General features: G+C 42.1%; 2 protein-coding genes across 2 annotated transcripts in view; one reads left to right on the top strand and one right to left on the bottom strand.

Annotated features, from left to right (window-relative positions):
* Positions 1 to 9,805, top strand: part of spidr (scaffold protein involved in DNA repair) — a 76,716-nt gene extending 66,911 nt beyond the window's left edge. The window contains exons 12-20 of the mRNA XM_041896349.2: positions 2,770 to 2,857; positions 4,369 to 4,509; positions 4,706 to 4,765; positions 5,513 to 5,735; positions 6,024 to 6,260; positions 7,734 to 7,827; positions 7,999 to 8,113; positions 8,530 to 8,583; positions 9,310 to 9,805. Of these exons, the coding sequence (XP_041752283.2) occupies positions 2,770 to 2,857; positions 4,369 to 4,509; positions 4,706 to 4,765; positions 5,513 to 5,735; positions 6,024 to 6,260; positions 7,734 to 7,827; positions 7,999 to 8,113; positions 8,530 to 8,583; positions 9,310 to 9,429 (1,132 nt within the window). The 3' untranslated portion in view covers positions 9,430 to 9,805. The remainder of the gene's footprint in view (positions 1 to 2,769; positions 2,858 to 4,368; positions 4,510 to 4,705; positions 4,766 to 5,512; positions 5,736 to 6,023; positions 6,261 to 7,733; positions 7,828 to 7,998; positions 8,114 to 8,529; positions 8,584 to 9,309) is intronic.
* Positions 9,806 to 9,982: 177 nt separating this feature from the next.
* LOC121581531 (CCAAT/enhancer-binding protein delta) lies at positions 9,983 to 11,522 on the bottom strand. Its single transcript, XM_041897027.1, has one exon. The coding sequence runs from the start codon at positions 11,259 to 11,261 to the stop codon at positions 10,350 to 10,352; it is 912 nt and encodes a 303-aa protein (XP_041752961.1). The 5' UTR covers positions 11,262 to 11,522; the 3' UTR covers positions 9,983 to 10,349.
* Positions 11,523 to 12,793: the final 1,271 nt, after the last annotated feature.

Raw genomic sequence — 12,793 nt, 5'->3', positions numbered from 1 at the left:
GATTGAATCCATTTTAGAATAAGGCTTTAACAAAATGTGGAAAACGTTGAGGGGTCTGAATACTTTCGAATGCACTGTACCTCTCATACGAACTTTCCAACCTGAGTTCAAGATGGCCACCCGCTGATCATCCTGCCATGTCACTGTCTCATGTTTACATGTAAAGTGATACATCATTGGTGCACGCACTGGACCTATGAGTTACTTTCCACAGTCAGGAGCTCAGATTAGTAACAGTTTGGAGAACTGGTGTGGGGACATTTAGAGGAGGGGTTAGTGTGTTTACAGATTCATTTAATTCTAAGGAATCATCTCTGTGTGCCAGAAAGCATCCCATAATGTGGAGGGGGGGGGTTGTCTGCAGTCCGCCATTATGGATATGTCACCTTCAGGAGCAAGAACAAAGACCCAACCCTAGATCGACCTCTAAGCCCTACGCCGTATGCACTTGAGGTCAAGGTGGTGCGATAACTATATTACTTACACCTGTAAAATCCTCTCAGATCTCCTGAAGTGCGTAGGGTTTAGGTGTCAATTCGGGATTGGGCCAAACACATTTAGCCACCATCTTATACTCTGTGCAAAACATTCCTGCCATATCAGGGCTCTATGCTGACCTTCTTTACAAGGAACACTTTTGCACCTAAGTTGAAATATGTAGGCGCACACAAAGAAATGTAGGAGCACAATGAAAAATATTTGCGGTATTAAGGAATCCTTATTTTTCTAAGCGGACTGGTGCTCCTAAATTAAAATTCCAGGTAGCACAGCAAAATATTTAGGTGCATATGCGAGTGAAATGGTCGCACTGTAGAGCCCTGCATATACAATAGCAGGTGTTTGCTATTTTAATAAGCCTTTATCAAGGCTTAAACAATTGTTATTGATGTGTTGGCACTTAAAGACCTCCACATTTTAATCATCATTATATCGACAATTAGATCAAGTTACTGTAATCATGTTAAATCAGTTTTTGATAAATGTTAGTGTTGTCACTGAGTCCTTGACTCCCTGTTTTCAGTACTCACATACTACTTAAACAGTATTCTTCACTAGGCAAATCAGCCGACTTGTACAATGTCACAATAAAGCTACAGTAAGGTCTCGGTAACAAAGTCAGTTGTGTGAGGTGAGCTCATTCTTCACCCTGACCTGTTGGACCAGCCCAGGGTGCAGAGCCAGTTCTGTACACAGATACCCTGTGATTAGGACCTGGGGAACCGGTTCTTAACAACCGACTAAAACAGACTGAGTGACAGCACCAAAGAGGAGGAATAGTAATGACAACCCAACCCCTCTCTCTCTCTCACACACACACACACACACACACACACACACACACACACACACTGACTGACTGGCCCTGAACTCAAGGACAGGTTTAATTTATTTTGCTTCTGGGCGTTTAGGGTGGGGGTGGAAGCATCGCTTTTTTCAGTCTTCCTCTCAGTAGGTCCCCTAGTTTGATTTTCTAGACGGGGCGCCTCAAAGCAACAGCAACATTTGTCAATTGAAACAACACTTGTTTTTGTGTGTGAAAACATGCTTTGGTGGTGAAATTTCACTTCCTTATGTTAAAAAATACATTTTACCAAGACAAATATGATTATTCATGTTCTGAATCGTTCAGTGGGGTCTTTCTCTAACATGTCATTAACATTATATCCAAAAAGTCCGATTTTGTAACATAATACATCCGATAATAAGCACAGGCTTCGACAATAAGAAGTTTTATGCATTAATATGAAAAGCGTATACTAAAATATGAAAATGTTTAGTGTCATGTTTCAAAATTGATATCTATCTTACCTCTATATTGTTTTATGTCCTCCGGATTCGAGAAGAAAGACAACGAGTTCAACGGTGAGCCTGTCAGTTAGTCTTAATTCACGCACAGCATCCATTGATTTAGTCACCCTAATTTTGGCCATCCTAAAAGGGTAAAAACTCCAATAACTTTAATGGATTATGATAGAGACATGAGATTTGGACCAATAGTTTTCTTAGAGGAGTATCTACGCAATTAACATATTATTTTACATTGGTCAAAATATGCGTTTTTTGATTGGACACCCTACATGGGGTGTTTGCTCTATGTTCCATTTGTTGGTGTGTGTAAGAATCAAAACAATTGTATTCTTCACGTACACAGTTTACAGTGGGTACAAAAGGGGCAGCGAAATGCTTATGCGATAGCTCCCTCAACAATGCAGTACATTAATCAATAATAGCAATGCAAAGAGTCAAGTCAAAATAACATAGAAGTAATAGAAGGAAGTAGTATGCATAGTAATAATGGGCTGTATTTACAAATATAAAGTGGGTAGTGGAATCAGTAGTATATAAAAGAACAACAGCTGTGTGTGAGTTCTGAGTGTGGGTGTGTTTGTTTGTTTATTGGTGTTTAGGTGGAAGGGTTGGATGTGTGAGTAGTCAGTGCAAATAATTTCTAAGGTGCATATAGGCTCTCCTCTGCAAAAACTCTCTAAGCTGCAGGTCTGTGCAGGGAGACGGCTTATCTTTTCAGCAGTCAGATTGATAGTGATAAAGAAGTGAGAGCGAGAGTGTGTCTCTGTCGCACCAGTCTCAGCATGCTTTCTGTTGATTCTGTGGAAGCTAAAAAGTGCCCTGTCTTAACAGATCTGTGATTCCATAAAAGGGAAACCAACTGTGATATTGTTGCACCTCCCCCTCTGTGTACCCTGTAGTTCACTGTCTTTTCCCTTTCCAACCCCTCTCCCTCCCTCTCTTCTTCTCTCGCTCTCACAGGTGTACCAGACTCTTCAGCCTGATAGACAGCCTCTGGCCACCAGTGATGCCCCTCAAAGTACTTGGAGAAAACCAGAGCTGTCAAGATGTAGGTTATTCAATATTCCATTGAGTATCATACCCTGCCTTTTCCGCAATTGAAACTCACGTGAACGATGTATACACTACCGGTCAAAGGTTTTTAGAACACCTTCTCATTCAAGGGTTTTTCTTTATTTCTACTATTTTCTACGATGTAGAATAATAGTGAAGACATCAAAACTATTAAATAACACATGGAATCATGTAGTAACCAAAAAAATAGTTAAACAAATCAAAATATGTTATATTTGAGATTCTTCAAATAGCCACCCTTTGTCTTGATGACAGCTTTGCACACTCTTGGCATTCTCTCAACCAGCTTCACCTGGAATTCTTTACCAACAGTCTTGAAGGAGTTCCCACATATGCTGAGAACTGCCTTCACTCTGCGGTCCGACTCATCCCAAACCATCTCAATTTGGTTGAGGTCGGGGGATTGTGGAGGCCAGGTCATCTGATGCATTACTCCATCACTCTCCTTCTTGGTTAAATAGCCCTTACACATCTTGGAGGTGTGTTGGGTCATTGTCCTGTTGAAAAACAAATGATAGTCCCACTAAGCCCAAACCATTGCTCGTGGTTCTTGGCCCAAGCAAGTCTCTTCTTTTTGGTGTCCTTTAGTAGTGGTTTCTTTGCAGCAATTCAACCATGAAGGCCTGATTCACACGGTCTCCTCTGAACAGTTGATGTTGAGATGTCTGTTACTTGAACTCTGTGAAGCATTTATTTGGGCTGCAATTTCTGAGGCTGGTAACTCTAATGAACTTATCCTCTGCAGCAGAGGTAACTCTGGGTCTTCCATTCCTGTGGCGGTCCTCATGAGAGCCAGTTTCATCATAGCGCTTGATGGTGTTTGCGACTGCACTTGAAGAAACTTTCAAAGTTCTTGAAATGTTCCTTATTGACTGACCTTCATGTCTTAAAGTAATGATGGACTGCGTTTCTCTTTGCTTCTTTGAGCTGTTCTTGCCATAATATGGACTTGGTCTTTTACCAAATTGGGCTGTCTTCTGCATACCTTGTCACAACACAACTGATTGGCTCAAACGCATTAAGAAGGAAAGAAATTCCACAAATTAACTTTTAAGAAGGCACACCTGTTAATTGAAATGCATTCCAGGTGACTACCTCGTGAAGCTGGTTGAGAGAATACCAAGAGTGTGCAAAGCTGTCATCAAAGCAAAAGGTGGCTATTTGAAGAATTCAAATATAAAATATATTTTGATTTGTTTAACACTTTTTTGGTTACTACATGATTCCATATGTGTTATTTCATAGTTTTGATGTCTTCACTATTATTCTACAATGTAGAAAATAGTAAAATTAAAGAAAAACCCTTGAATGAGTAGGTGTTCTAAAACTTTTGAACGGTAGTGTATACAGTATTTCCAGTTGATATTGAGAACCCATGTTATTATGGTTAATTTATGTTAGAATAAGCTAACTATGAATAAGCTGGCTATGAATACTCTGCACGTAGTGAATTACCTTGATTCCATGTGTTTGTTTTGGTTGTAGGACAGCAGACCCAAAGGCCCAGCCCCAAGCTTCTGTTACCTGCTGTCAGGCCAAGAGGGCTCTGTGGAGCCTGTAGAGGGACAGTCTTTATCCTCTCTATACCTGCCTCCTACAGAACAAACCCTCAGAGACATACTGCAGGTAACTAGTGACACACACAGAGAGAGAGAGCGAGAACTGAAGTCTAACCCTTACTGTTTTTACCTCCCCAACTATTCCTCCAAACATTTGAGTTGTTTAGACCAGATTACACATTTTTCCTTTACTCTGACTTTGTTGAACCAGTGGTGATCGATCAAATATGCATTGTAGTAATGGCCTGTCATATCTGTTTCAGTGTGTGCTCAACAGCCATCGCTGTAGCTTTGTCGCCACTGTCATCCACAAGAGAATGCAGGTACTTTTAAATGCATCCTTGGATTTCAATAAGAATGTATAGTGTGACTAAGAAACTGTTATCTGTGATATCTATCTTTTTAGAGACGTGTAGATGTAACACAATGTAGTTAGAGTTGACAGGAACATGATCACGTCCTGCTGTGGTGGACAGTGGGGATTCATTTGAACTTACTGTGTTGATAAACGAGGCAAACCGCCTTCACCATCTGTATGCATACTAACCTACATTATCTACCAGGCGTTTTTTTACTGTTGGTCAGTGAAACCTTTACACTTTGACCACTGGGAGGGAGATAACAGCCCAGAACAAAGCGAGTGGCAAAGTCCAACACTTTCTGTCTATCCCACTCTGTTTTTCATGTCAGTCATCAAATAGATGATTCTGAGCAACCAGACTGAGCTAGCAGAGCCTAATGTTTTTTATTTGATGCACAAACAGATACAGACAGAAAGGTGTTTATTCACTAAGACACTTAGAATTGTACTTTCCAAGTAAGCTCATAGTCTCTCATGCCCATTTTCTCTCGTTGTCTGTCTCTCTCGTTGTCTCTCTCTCGTTGTTTCTCTCTCGTTTCTCTTGTCTCTCTCTCCGTTCTTTCTCTCTCCCGTTGTCTCTCTCTCTAATAATCTACACTAACGACTGATCCCCTCTCCCTTTTTCTCTTGCTCTCTTTATTATCATCTTGGCTGATATGAATGATAGCCCCCACCATCTCTGTCTCCCCCCCATCTCTCTCCCCTCCAGTCTCAGAGTGGTGATGTGGGTCAGAGCCCAGGGGAGGTTTGGCTGGTGGTGACTGACCCCAGTTTGCAGGAGGATCAGCAGCACGAGGGGCCACCATGCAGACGAACGCTGGCTGTGTGTGTGACCACTTCCTGTGTGCTCACTTCCTCTGTCGCCAAGGCAATAAGCACCCCCACCCCCAGCGCCTGCTGCTTGTCATTCAGGGACTCGGTCAGAGAGCATGGTACTGTTTTACTGCAATATCATGGGTTGCATCCCAAATTGAACCCTATTTCCTATGTAGTACACTACATAGGGAATAGGGTTCCATTTGGGACAAAGGCATGGTGTTATTAATCTAGTCTGTCACTATATAGTGTATACTGCATTAGCCACTATGTAGTGCATACTGTAGGACATCTGAAGTCACATGGCTGCTGCTTCCCCAAAACTATTAATAATGGAAGCACCTCCAATGTCAGGGTTAACTACTGTTTTATGACGCTATGCCATGATTTCTCTCCATGTTCAGGTGTGATCCTGTGTGTGGAGCAGTCAGTTGTGCAGCTGCAGCCTCTGGTATCTGTGTGCTGCCCGGAGACCGAGAGCACACTGGGCCCAGGGTCACTGTCATTGTCCCAGGCAAAGCCCTTAACTCAGCCCCTACCTCAAGCCCAGCCCCATGTCCTTCCTCAGGCCTTACCACAACCTGTGAAGCTGGATCCCCTGGGTCCAGAAACACCACCTAACTCCCTCTGCACGTTCTCGGGTCAGTTTATACTGTACACTGCATTCATTCACACTTGTGGCTTGAAAAATATTTTTTATGTTTTTAAAAAGTCACGCTCTCCTCCTTGATAAATTATTTTTCAGGGTTAGCCCGCATAATTGTTGTTTTATTAGACAGACAGACAAACGGTTTTGAGTGTTTTGTGGCTGTTGCCTGTTTGTCTCTCACAAAGTAACAAATACAGAGAGGCCTTCGTGTGGCTAGTCGAATGCATTGTGTTCTTCCGCTGTCATTCACAGTTTCCCTCATGCGGTTGAGCCACTGATTCTGACAACCTTTCAACCTGTGGACTCTATCTATTGATAGGAACAAATCATTCAAGGAATTTACTTAACACTCAAAACGTGTTTCTATAGATGCAGAGTAATTTGTAAGTAGAATTTACTTGGTTTGTGTTTTTAGTTCGTTAATCCAATATGTTTTGGTGAATGTTTATTGAAGGACTCATCACTCAGGAGAAGCTGCTCTTTCTCTGTTTACTAACTGCAGATAGGAGAAGATACACAACCGTCAAACTGTTATGCTAACCTCAATGGTAATGATATGAATCTGATTAAGTGATCCACTCAAACTACAGAGTAACTTAAGCGCTTAAGATACTGGCACAAAATACATTCACTGTCTGTCTACAGTCTTATTTTATATGCAACGCAGGGAAAGTTGAGTAAATCACGATAAGCTGCATCTGTTAGCACCCTGTGTCACAGGAGAGATCGAAGGTGAAACTGTGAACCCTTTTGATTAGTTCAGGTCTCTCTCACTCATCTTCCATGTTGGATCAGCTGGCTGAATAATACAACAAACACCAGTGTCTGATTCACACTATTCACGCTAACCTGAATGCTGTGCTGAACCCCATGCAGTGCTGGCTCAGATTAGTTTCTTTTCAAATGGTCATTTCCAGCATGGTTCCAGACGCTATGGTAGATGCATAACCAGGCCAGCACGGTACAGCTGTGCTTGGCTCTGTAGTGTAGAATAGTGTATAATGTGTATTTATCTGCACTCGTAATTAAGTTCTAACTTATAGCAGCTTGCCTGGCTCTGTGTGAATGCTGCATTTTTTTATCGGTTGGAAATTGTGTATCTATTTTACATAAGGTGTGTGTGTGGGGGGGGGGATATCTTGGGTTGTTAACTATGATTGTGTCAGTTCTTTAAGGAAGTAAACACTTGCTATCCGTATCAACTCACAGATCAGAATAATGGGGCTTCAGACTTGATTTCTTTTATTTTGACCCTAAAATGACATTCTTATTTTCTTACTGAGCTTGTTTTATCTTTCCTTTTTAATCCATACCACAGTGGCCTCAAGAATATTGATAAAGTTGTTACACTGCTAAGTCCCAGTTTCCACCCATGTTGCTTGCCTGTTAGGCAGTTTAGTCAGTGTGGTGCCCTATAGAGGTTTGTTTCCCTGGCTAGTGCTGATGGTTGTGTTGGTGTTGGCAGGTGTGATAGTTGGTGTGGATGAGGAAACGGCCTACTCCTGGCCAGTCTGCAGCCTGTGTGGGAGCGACCGCTTGGAGATGGCACCCCAAAAGCCGTAAGTCTTCAATTCATCTGCTGATGTGCTATAGTGGATAAGCCTAATTAACTGATTGAATCTTATTGGTTTACCAATAGAATAGAATTACTTTTAATATTTCGCAAAGGGAACTTTTGTATTATGGTTGAAATGTGATGTCAATATCTGCATTATGTCTGTTGTCCCCAGTCAAGCATTCCTTTGTGTTGCTTGTGATTCACTGGTTGACCAACCAACGATGAACATGCAGCTTGAAGTGTTCATGAATTGTTCTACACTAAAGGACTGCACTGTGAAAGTAAAGGTGAGACAGGATTTTGAGTTTAGGTTGTGTATTGGCAAATGTGTGTATTTTCAATGTGTGACCTAGCAGTGCATAAGCATAAAGTAATATAAAGGGATGGTTGATCAAATCTAATCTTAATCAAGGTGTGAGCTCAAAACATATTTTAGCATGAAGTGTATACCAATACTTCTGTATTTTCTTATAGTGTCACTGTCATATAGTCTTAGATTGTATCATTAATGGTAAGATTAAACTGTTAAAAACGCTATGACAAAGTCCATGCTTATAATATCTTATTACATTATTATAAGGTATGTGCTGTAATGTAATATGACATAATTTAATAAAACCGCTAATATGGAGAACTCTAGTTTGACAGTCCAGTCTAGACCATTCCAACTAGTATGGTGACTATTCTCTCTACTGTTTTCTAGCTCCAACAGAGCACCATCATATCTGTGTTGAACTGTGCAGCCTCTGGCCATGAGGTGAGCGCTCTCTCTCTCAATCTCTTTCTCTCTCTCTCTCTCACGTTATGTAATACACTGTACCTGCCTTTTATGCAGACAGTACTTACCTCTCAGTTTAGTGCACCAGTATAGCATTTTGATCCTCCTATGTGTTAGACTTTCAGTATATTTGCTGACAGTGACATCATTGTCATCTGTCTAATATCCCATAGTTAGACTGTGTTAAGAGATCTGTTTAGAACAATGGCCGGACTTACTCACACAGATCAATACTGTAAGAGGAGCCAGATGATACTAGTCTCGCTGGAGTTGTATCTATATTGCCTTCTAATCTACAAACACCAGTATCACCACATACCCCTATCAGAGCCATATATCTAAATATATGGCTCTGACCACCATATACCATCCAGCATTCTAGAATGGATATCGTTGATAACCTGGCATACATCCATTATTGAGAATAAGGGCAACCCAACAATCCAGGTTAATTGAGGTGGATCAGCGCCACATACCCAGTACAAATATTTACTATTGAGTTTTTGCATTGGGTGTTTTCCCCCCCAATCTAATAATAATACTGTGTTTTTGTCATTAGAAATGATATTATAGAGTAACATTCACTTTTGATGTTTAGCTTAGCTCCAACTTTTGTTCTCATTGAGCATGTCTAACTTGTATATAAGTCTTACTCTTAGACTAGCCTATGACTATAGATCCATGGTTAGGTTGATTGTTCTGCAGTTCCCAGGTTACGAGGTGGAGAATGTGTTGGGGAAGGAGGTGGGACCCCTCAGCGCGTACGTCCGCGTGGTCACCAGGAAACCTGCCCTGTGGATCGGCCTGGAAGAGATCTGCCTCTGAGGCTGTCAAAAGTTTGGAGAGGGATCCCATGAAATCAATCTGTAGGACTAGGAGGCCGCCTCAGCCCAGCCAGGCCGCTGCCCCACAGGCTCTCTCTGTACGGAGCGTGAATAGTTAGGGTGGAAAAATAGATCTGTTTGTATGTTACTGATATGTTAGGACCCTGGAGCTGACAGCCCAAGGTTAGAACTGAAGGACCAGAGAGGAGTAACATGTCAGACTTGGCTCACGTGGGTCCAACTGGTGACTGTAAAATATGCCTGTTTGCTGTATATAGCCACACGTTTCTTTCAAAGTGTTTCCTTGAATACCTACCTCCTAATATATCTCTGAAGATGAATGGTGCTTTTACTGTGTCAATAAACCTTGTATTATATGTTAGTGTGTTTGTTTACCTTTTTCTGTACTTTCGTCCACTAGCTGTGAAAATGTAATTCTAGAGGTAGATTCTTGCAAACACCAGATCCACATAAAACAAATTTTAACCATGCCAAGTAATTTATAGTCACAGATATGTACTAATATATTCACCCCAAACACACTCATAGACCAGTTGATTTGTATGACTTTTCAGCACTTTTATTAGAGATTCCATATAGACAAATATTTCTAGTTTTTTTTTATTTTATATAAACTATATACAAATTCAAACATGCTCTTGCTCTTACAAAGTTTGGAATTATAAAACATGTACCATATCTGGTATAACAACAAGTAAATGAAGTGGTAAAATAATTTAATATAGAAAAAAAATCCCCCAAAAAGACTATGGCAACAATATGGGAGTAGGCCTACATTTCCAGTACATTTCCAGTGCCATAAATGTAAGCTTGTTTATAATGCATCTGTTACAGATGGTAATAAATCTGTGTTGAGGTATGTATTTCAAAAGTTGTTAATTAGAAAGTGAGATTAATTGGTCACCGGCTGTCTCCACCCGTGGTCCCCACAAACGAGGAGTTGTGATTGGGAAGCTGCTTGAAGAATTCCCTCAGGCCAGTGAGCTCACTGGTTAGCTGATCGATAGTTTTGTGTAATCTGTCATTATCTGAACCCAGTTCAAGCATCTTTTGCTGCATTTCCACGTTGCGTTGCTTTGCCTTGTCCCTACTTTTCCTCACTGCAACGTTATTCCTCTCACGTCTCTGGCGGTACTCTTGGCTGTACCTGTCAATATTCTTTTTCCCTTTCTCCTTTCCGACCTTCCGAGGAGAGGAGTGGGCTGAGAGGGGCTCTGGGGTTGTTGGTGGAGTTGGTTGTCCCATGGGAAGGCTCACGGAGGTCTGTGCGCAGGTTTTGATTTGGGAAGGTAACGACGAGGACATGTCATTGTCGCTCCAGTCCGATTCCTGCTTGATCGGTGCACTGAAGACCCCCTTGCTGTCAAATCCAGCCTTAAGCTTCCTCTCGAACTCTTTTTGGCTTCCAACTGCGTATGCGTTGGTTGAACAGTTTGTCAGCTGCTGCATATTGCTGGACGACGTAGTCGAGTTTGGCATGTAGAAGTCTGTCTTCTCTTGCTTCACAGTGTTGAATAAGTCAAGAAAAAGTTCATCGTTGCAGAGTTCCAGGTGTGGTACTGCTGTCATCGACTCTATGTAGGAGCTGAAGTCGATGGCACTCTCGTCGTCGTACATTGCAGGGGCTGTGCTTAGCTCGGCCATGGTGGTGTCCTCGCCCGTGACCGTGCTGTGATCACCTCTCCCGGGTTTGCAGACCCCCTGGAGACCGTTGCTCAGCTTATTGTCGTAGAAGTTTGTAGGCTCCATCGCCCAACTCATGTTGCATTGTGGAGATACGCACTGAGAATCCAGGCTGTATATATCACACATGAACTCTGCTTTCTGCCCTCGTGGGATCGGACGTCAATAGATTTCGTGACTTAGTAGCCAGGTAGTTGGAACAAGCTTGATACAATGTATCACGTTCACTCTGTATTACTGGAGCTTCTCTTCCTTTTCCCCACCGTTGCTTCTTTTAAGTGGTGTTTAGGTTTATCCTAAAATAGTGGCGGTATAGTCACTGTAGGTTAAGATCTGTGAGTAATATGTAACTCCTAACTTCTCTGAAGCTTCCGTATTTCGCGGAGTGTACTTTGTATCTTTCCTCTGCTTACGTCAAAGGTTTACCTCCCCCTTTGACAAGCCAGTAGAGTCAAGTTTGAATCACGTGGTCTCCCTTGCTCCCATTTGAGGAGAGAAGGGTGTGCGCACATGCCACCCACTTTCTTTACTACGAGTGTATTGGGAAGATTAGATTATGCTGAGCCGCAGGGCACCGGACTATGACCCGTGACGTAAACGGGAAAAAGCGGTGAGGGAGGAGCGCACTTCACAAATCGAACAGTAATCTGCGCCGCTCGGTCATGTCAACGAGGCCATGTCAATGTGTCCAGAAACACATCACTTTTCCATAAAAAATGTTTGAATTTTCAAACTAGTTTTCATTTTGAAGGCAGATAAGCGTTTTTATCAAAGCGATCACTTTTGCATGTGAAAACACAGAATCCTACTCATTATTCCACATGCTTAATTACTTCACTTTTGTTTTGAGGCGACTTCGCCGTGGGCTTTAAACGGGGCACCTGGCTCACGCCCGGTAGGTAGCCCGGTCCCCAAAACGAATGCAATACACTTTCACCCGGTGCAAAACACGCCACGTCGCCCGGGCCAGATTAATCAAATTCCCTCATTGACAAGCACACAATTTCATGCTGCGTGTATGGAGCCAGAGTTTTTATAGGCATCATGTAAACCAGTGGTTCCCAACTTTTGGTTACGGTACCACCAATTGAATTTTGCTCTGTCCAATGGGGGTACTTGGCCTACCCCTGAAGTACCCCCTCATGTGGATTTTACCAGTAGGCCTATGGTCTCATGAGTCTTCTCAAGTACCCCCATAGGTCCAAGGACCCTTGGTTGGGAACCACTGATGTAAACTGTCAAGTGCACGTCTCTGGTCATATGACATTGTGGATAGTGGATATGTTACATAATGAACAATATTTTATATTCACAGATTGTTGTTGTGCATATGCAGTTGTCTATAAATTAAATTCAATGTCCATGAATCCAGATGCAGATGCAGATCCAGATGCAGATGCAGCGCTCCTAGTGGCCGGGGACTTTAATGCAGGGAAACTTAAATCCGTTCTACCTAATTTCTACCAGCATGTTAAATGTGCAACCAGAGGGAAAAAAACTCTAGACCACCTTTACTCCACACACAGAGACGCATACAAAGCTCTCCCTCGCCCTCCATTTGGCAAATCTGACCATAACTCTATCCTCCTGATTCCTGCTTATAAGCAAAAACTGAAGCAGGAAGCACCAGTGATTCGGTTAATAAAAAAGTGGTCAGATGA

Source organism: Coregonus clupeaformis, chromosome 14 (genome assembly GCF_020615455.1).
Source record: "Coregonus clupeaformis isolate EN_2021a chromosome 14, ASM2061545v1, whole genome shotgun sequence".
Taxonomy (NCBI): domain Eukaryota; kingdom Metazoa; phylum Chordata; class Actinopteri; order Salmoniformes; family Salmonidae; genus Coregonus; species Coregonus clupeaformis.
This window is presented reverse-complemented; position numbering and strand designations above follow the sequence as displayed.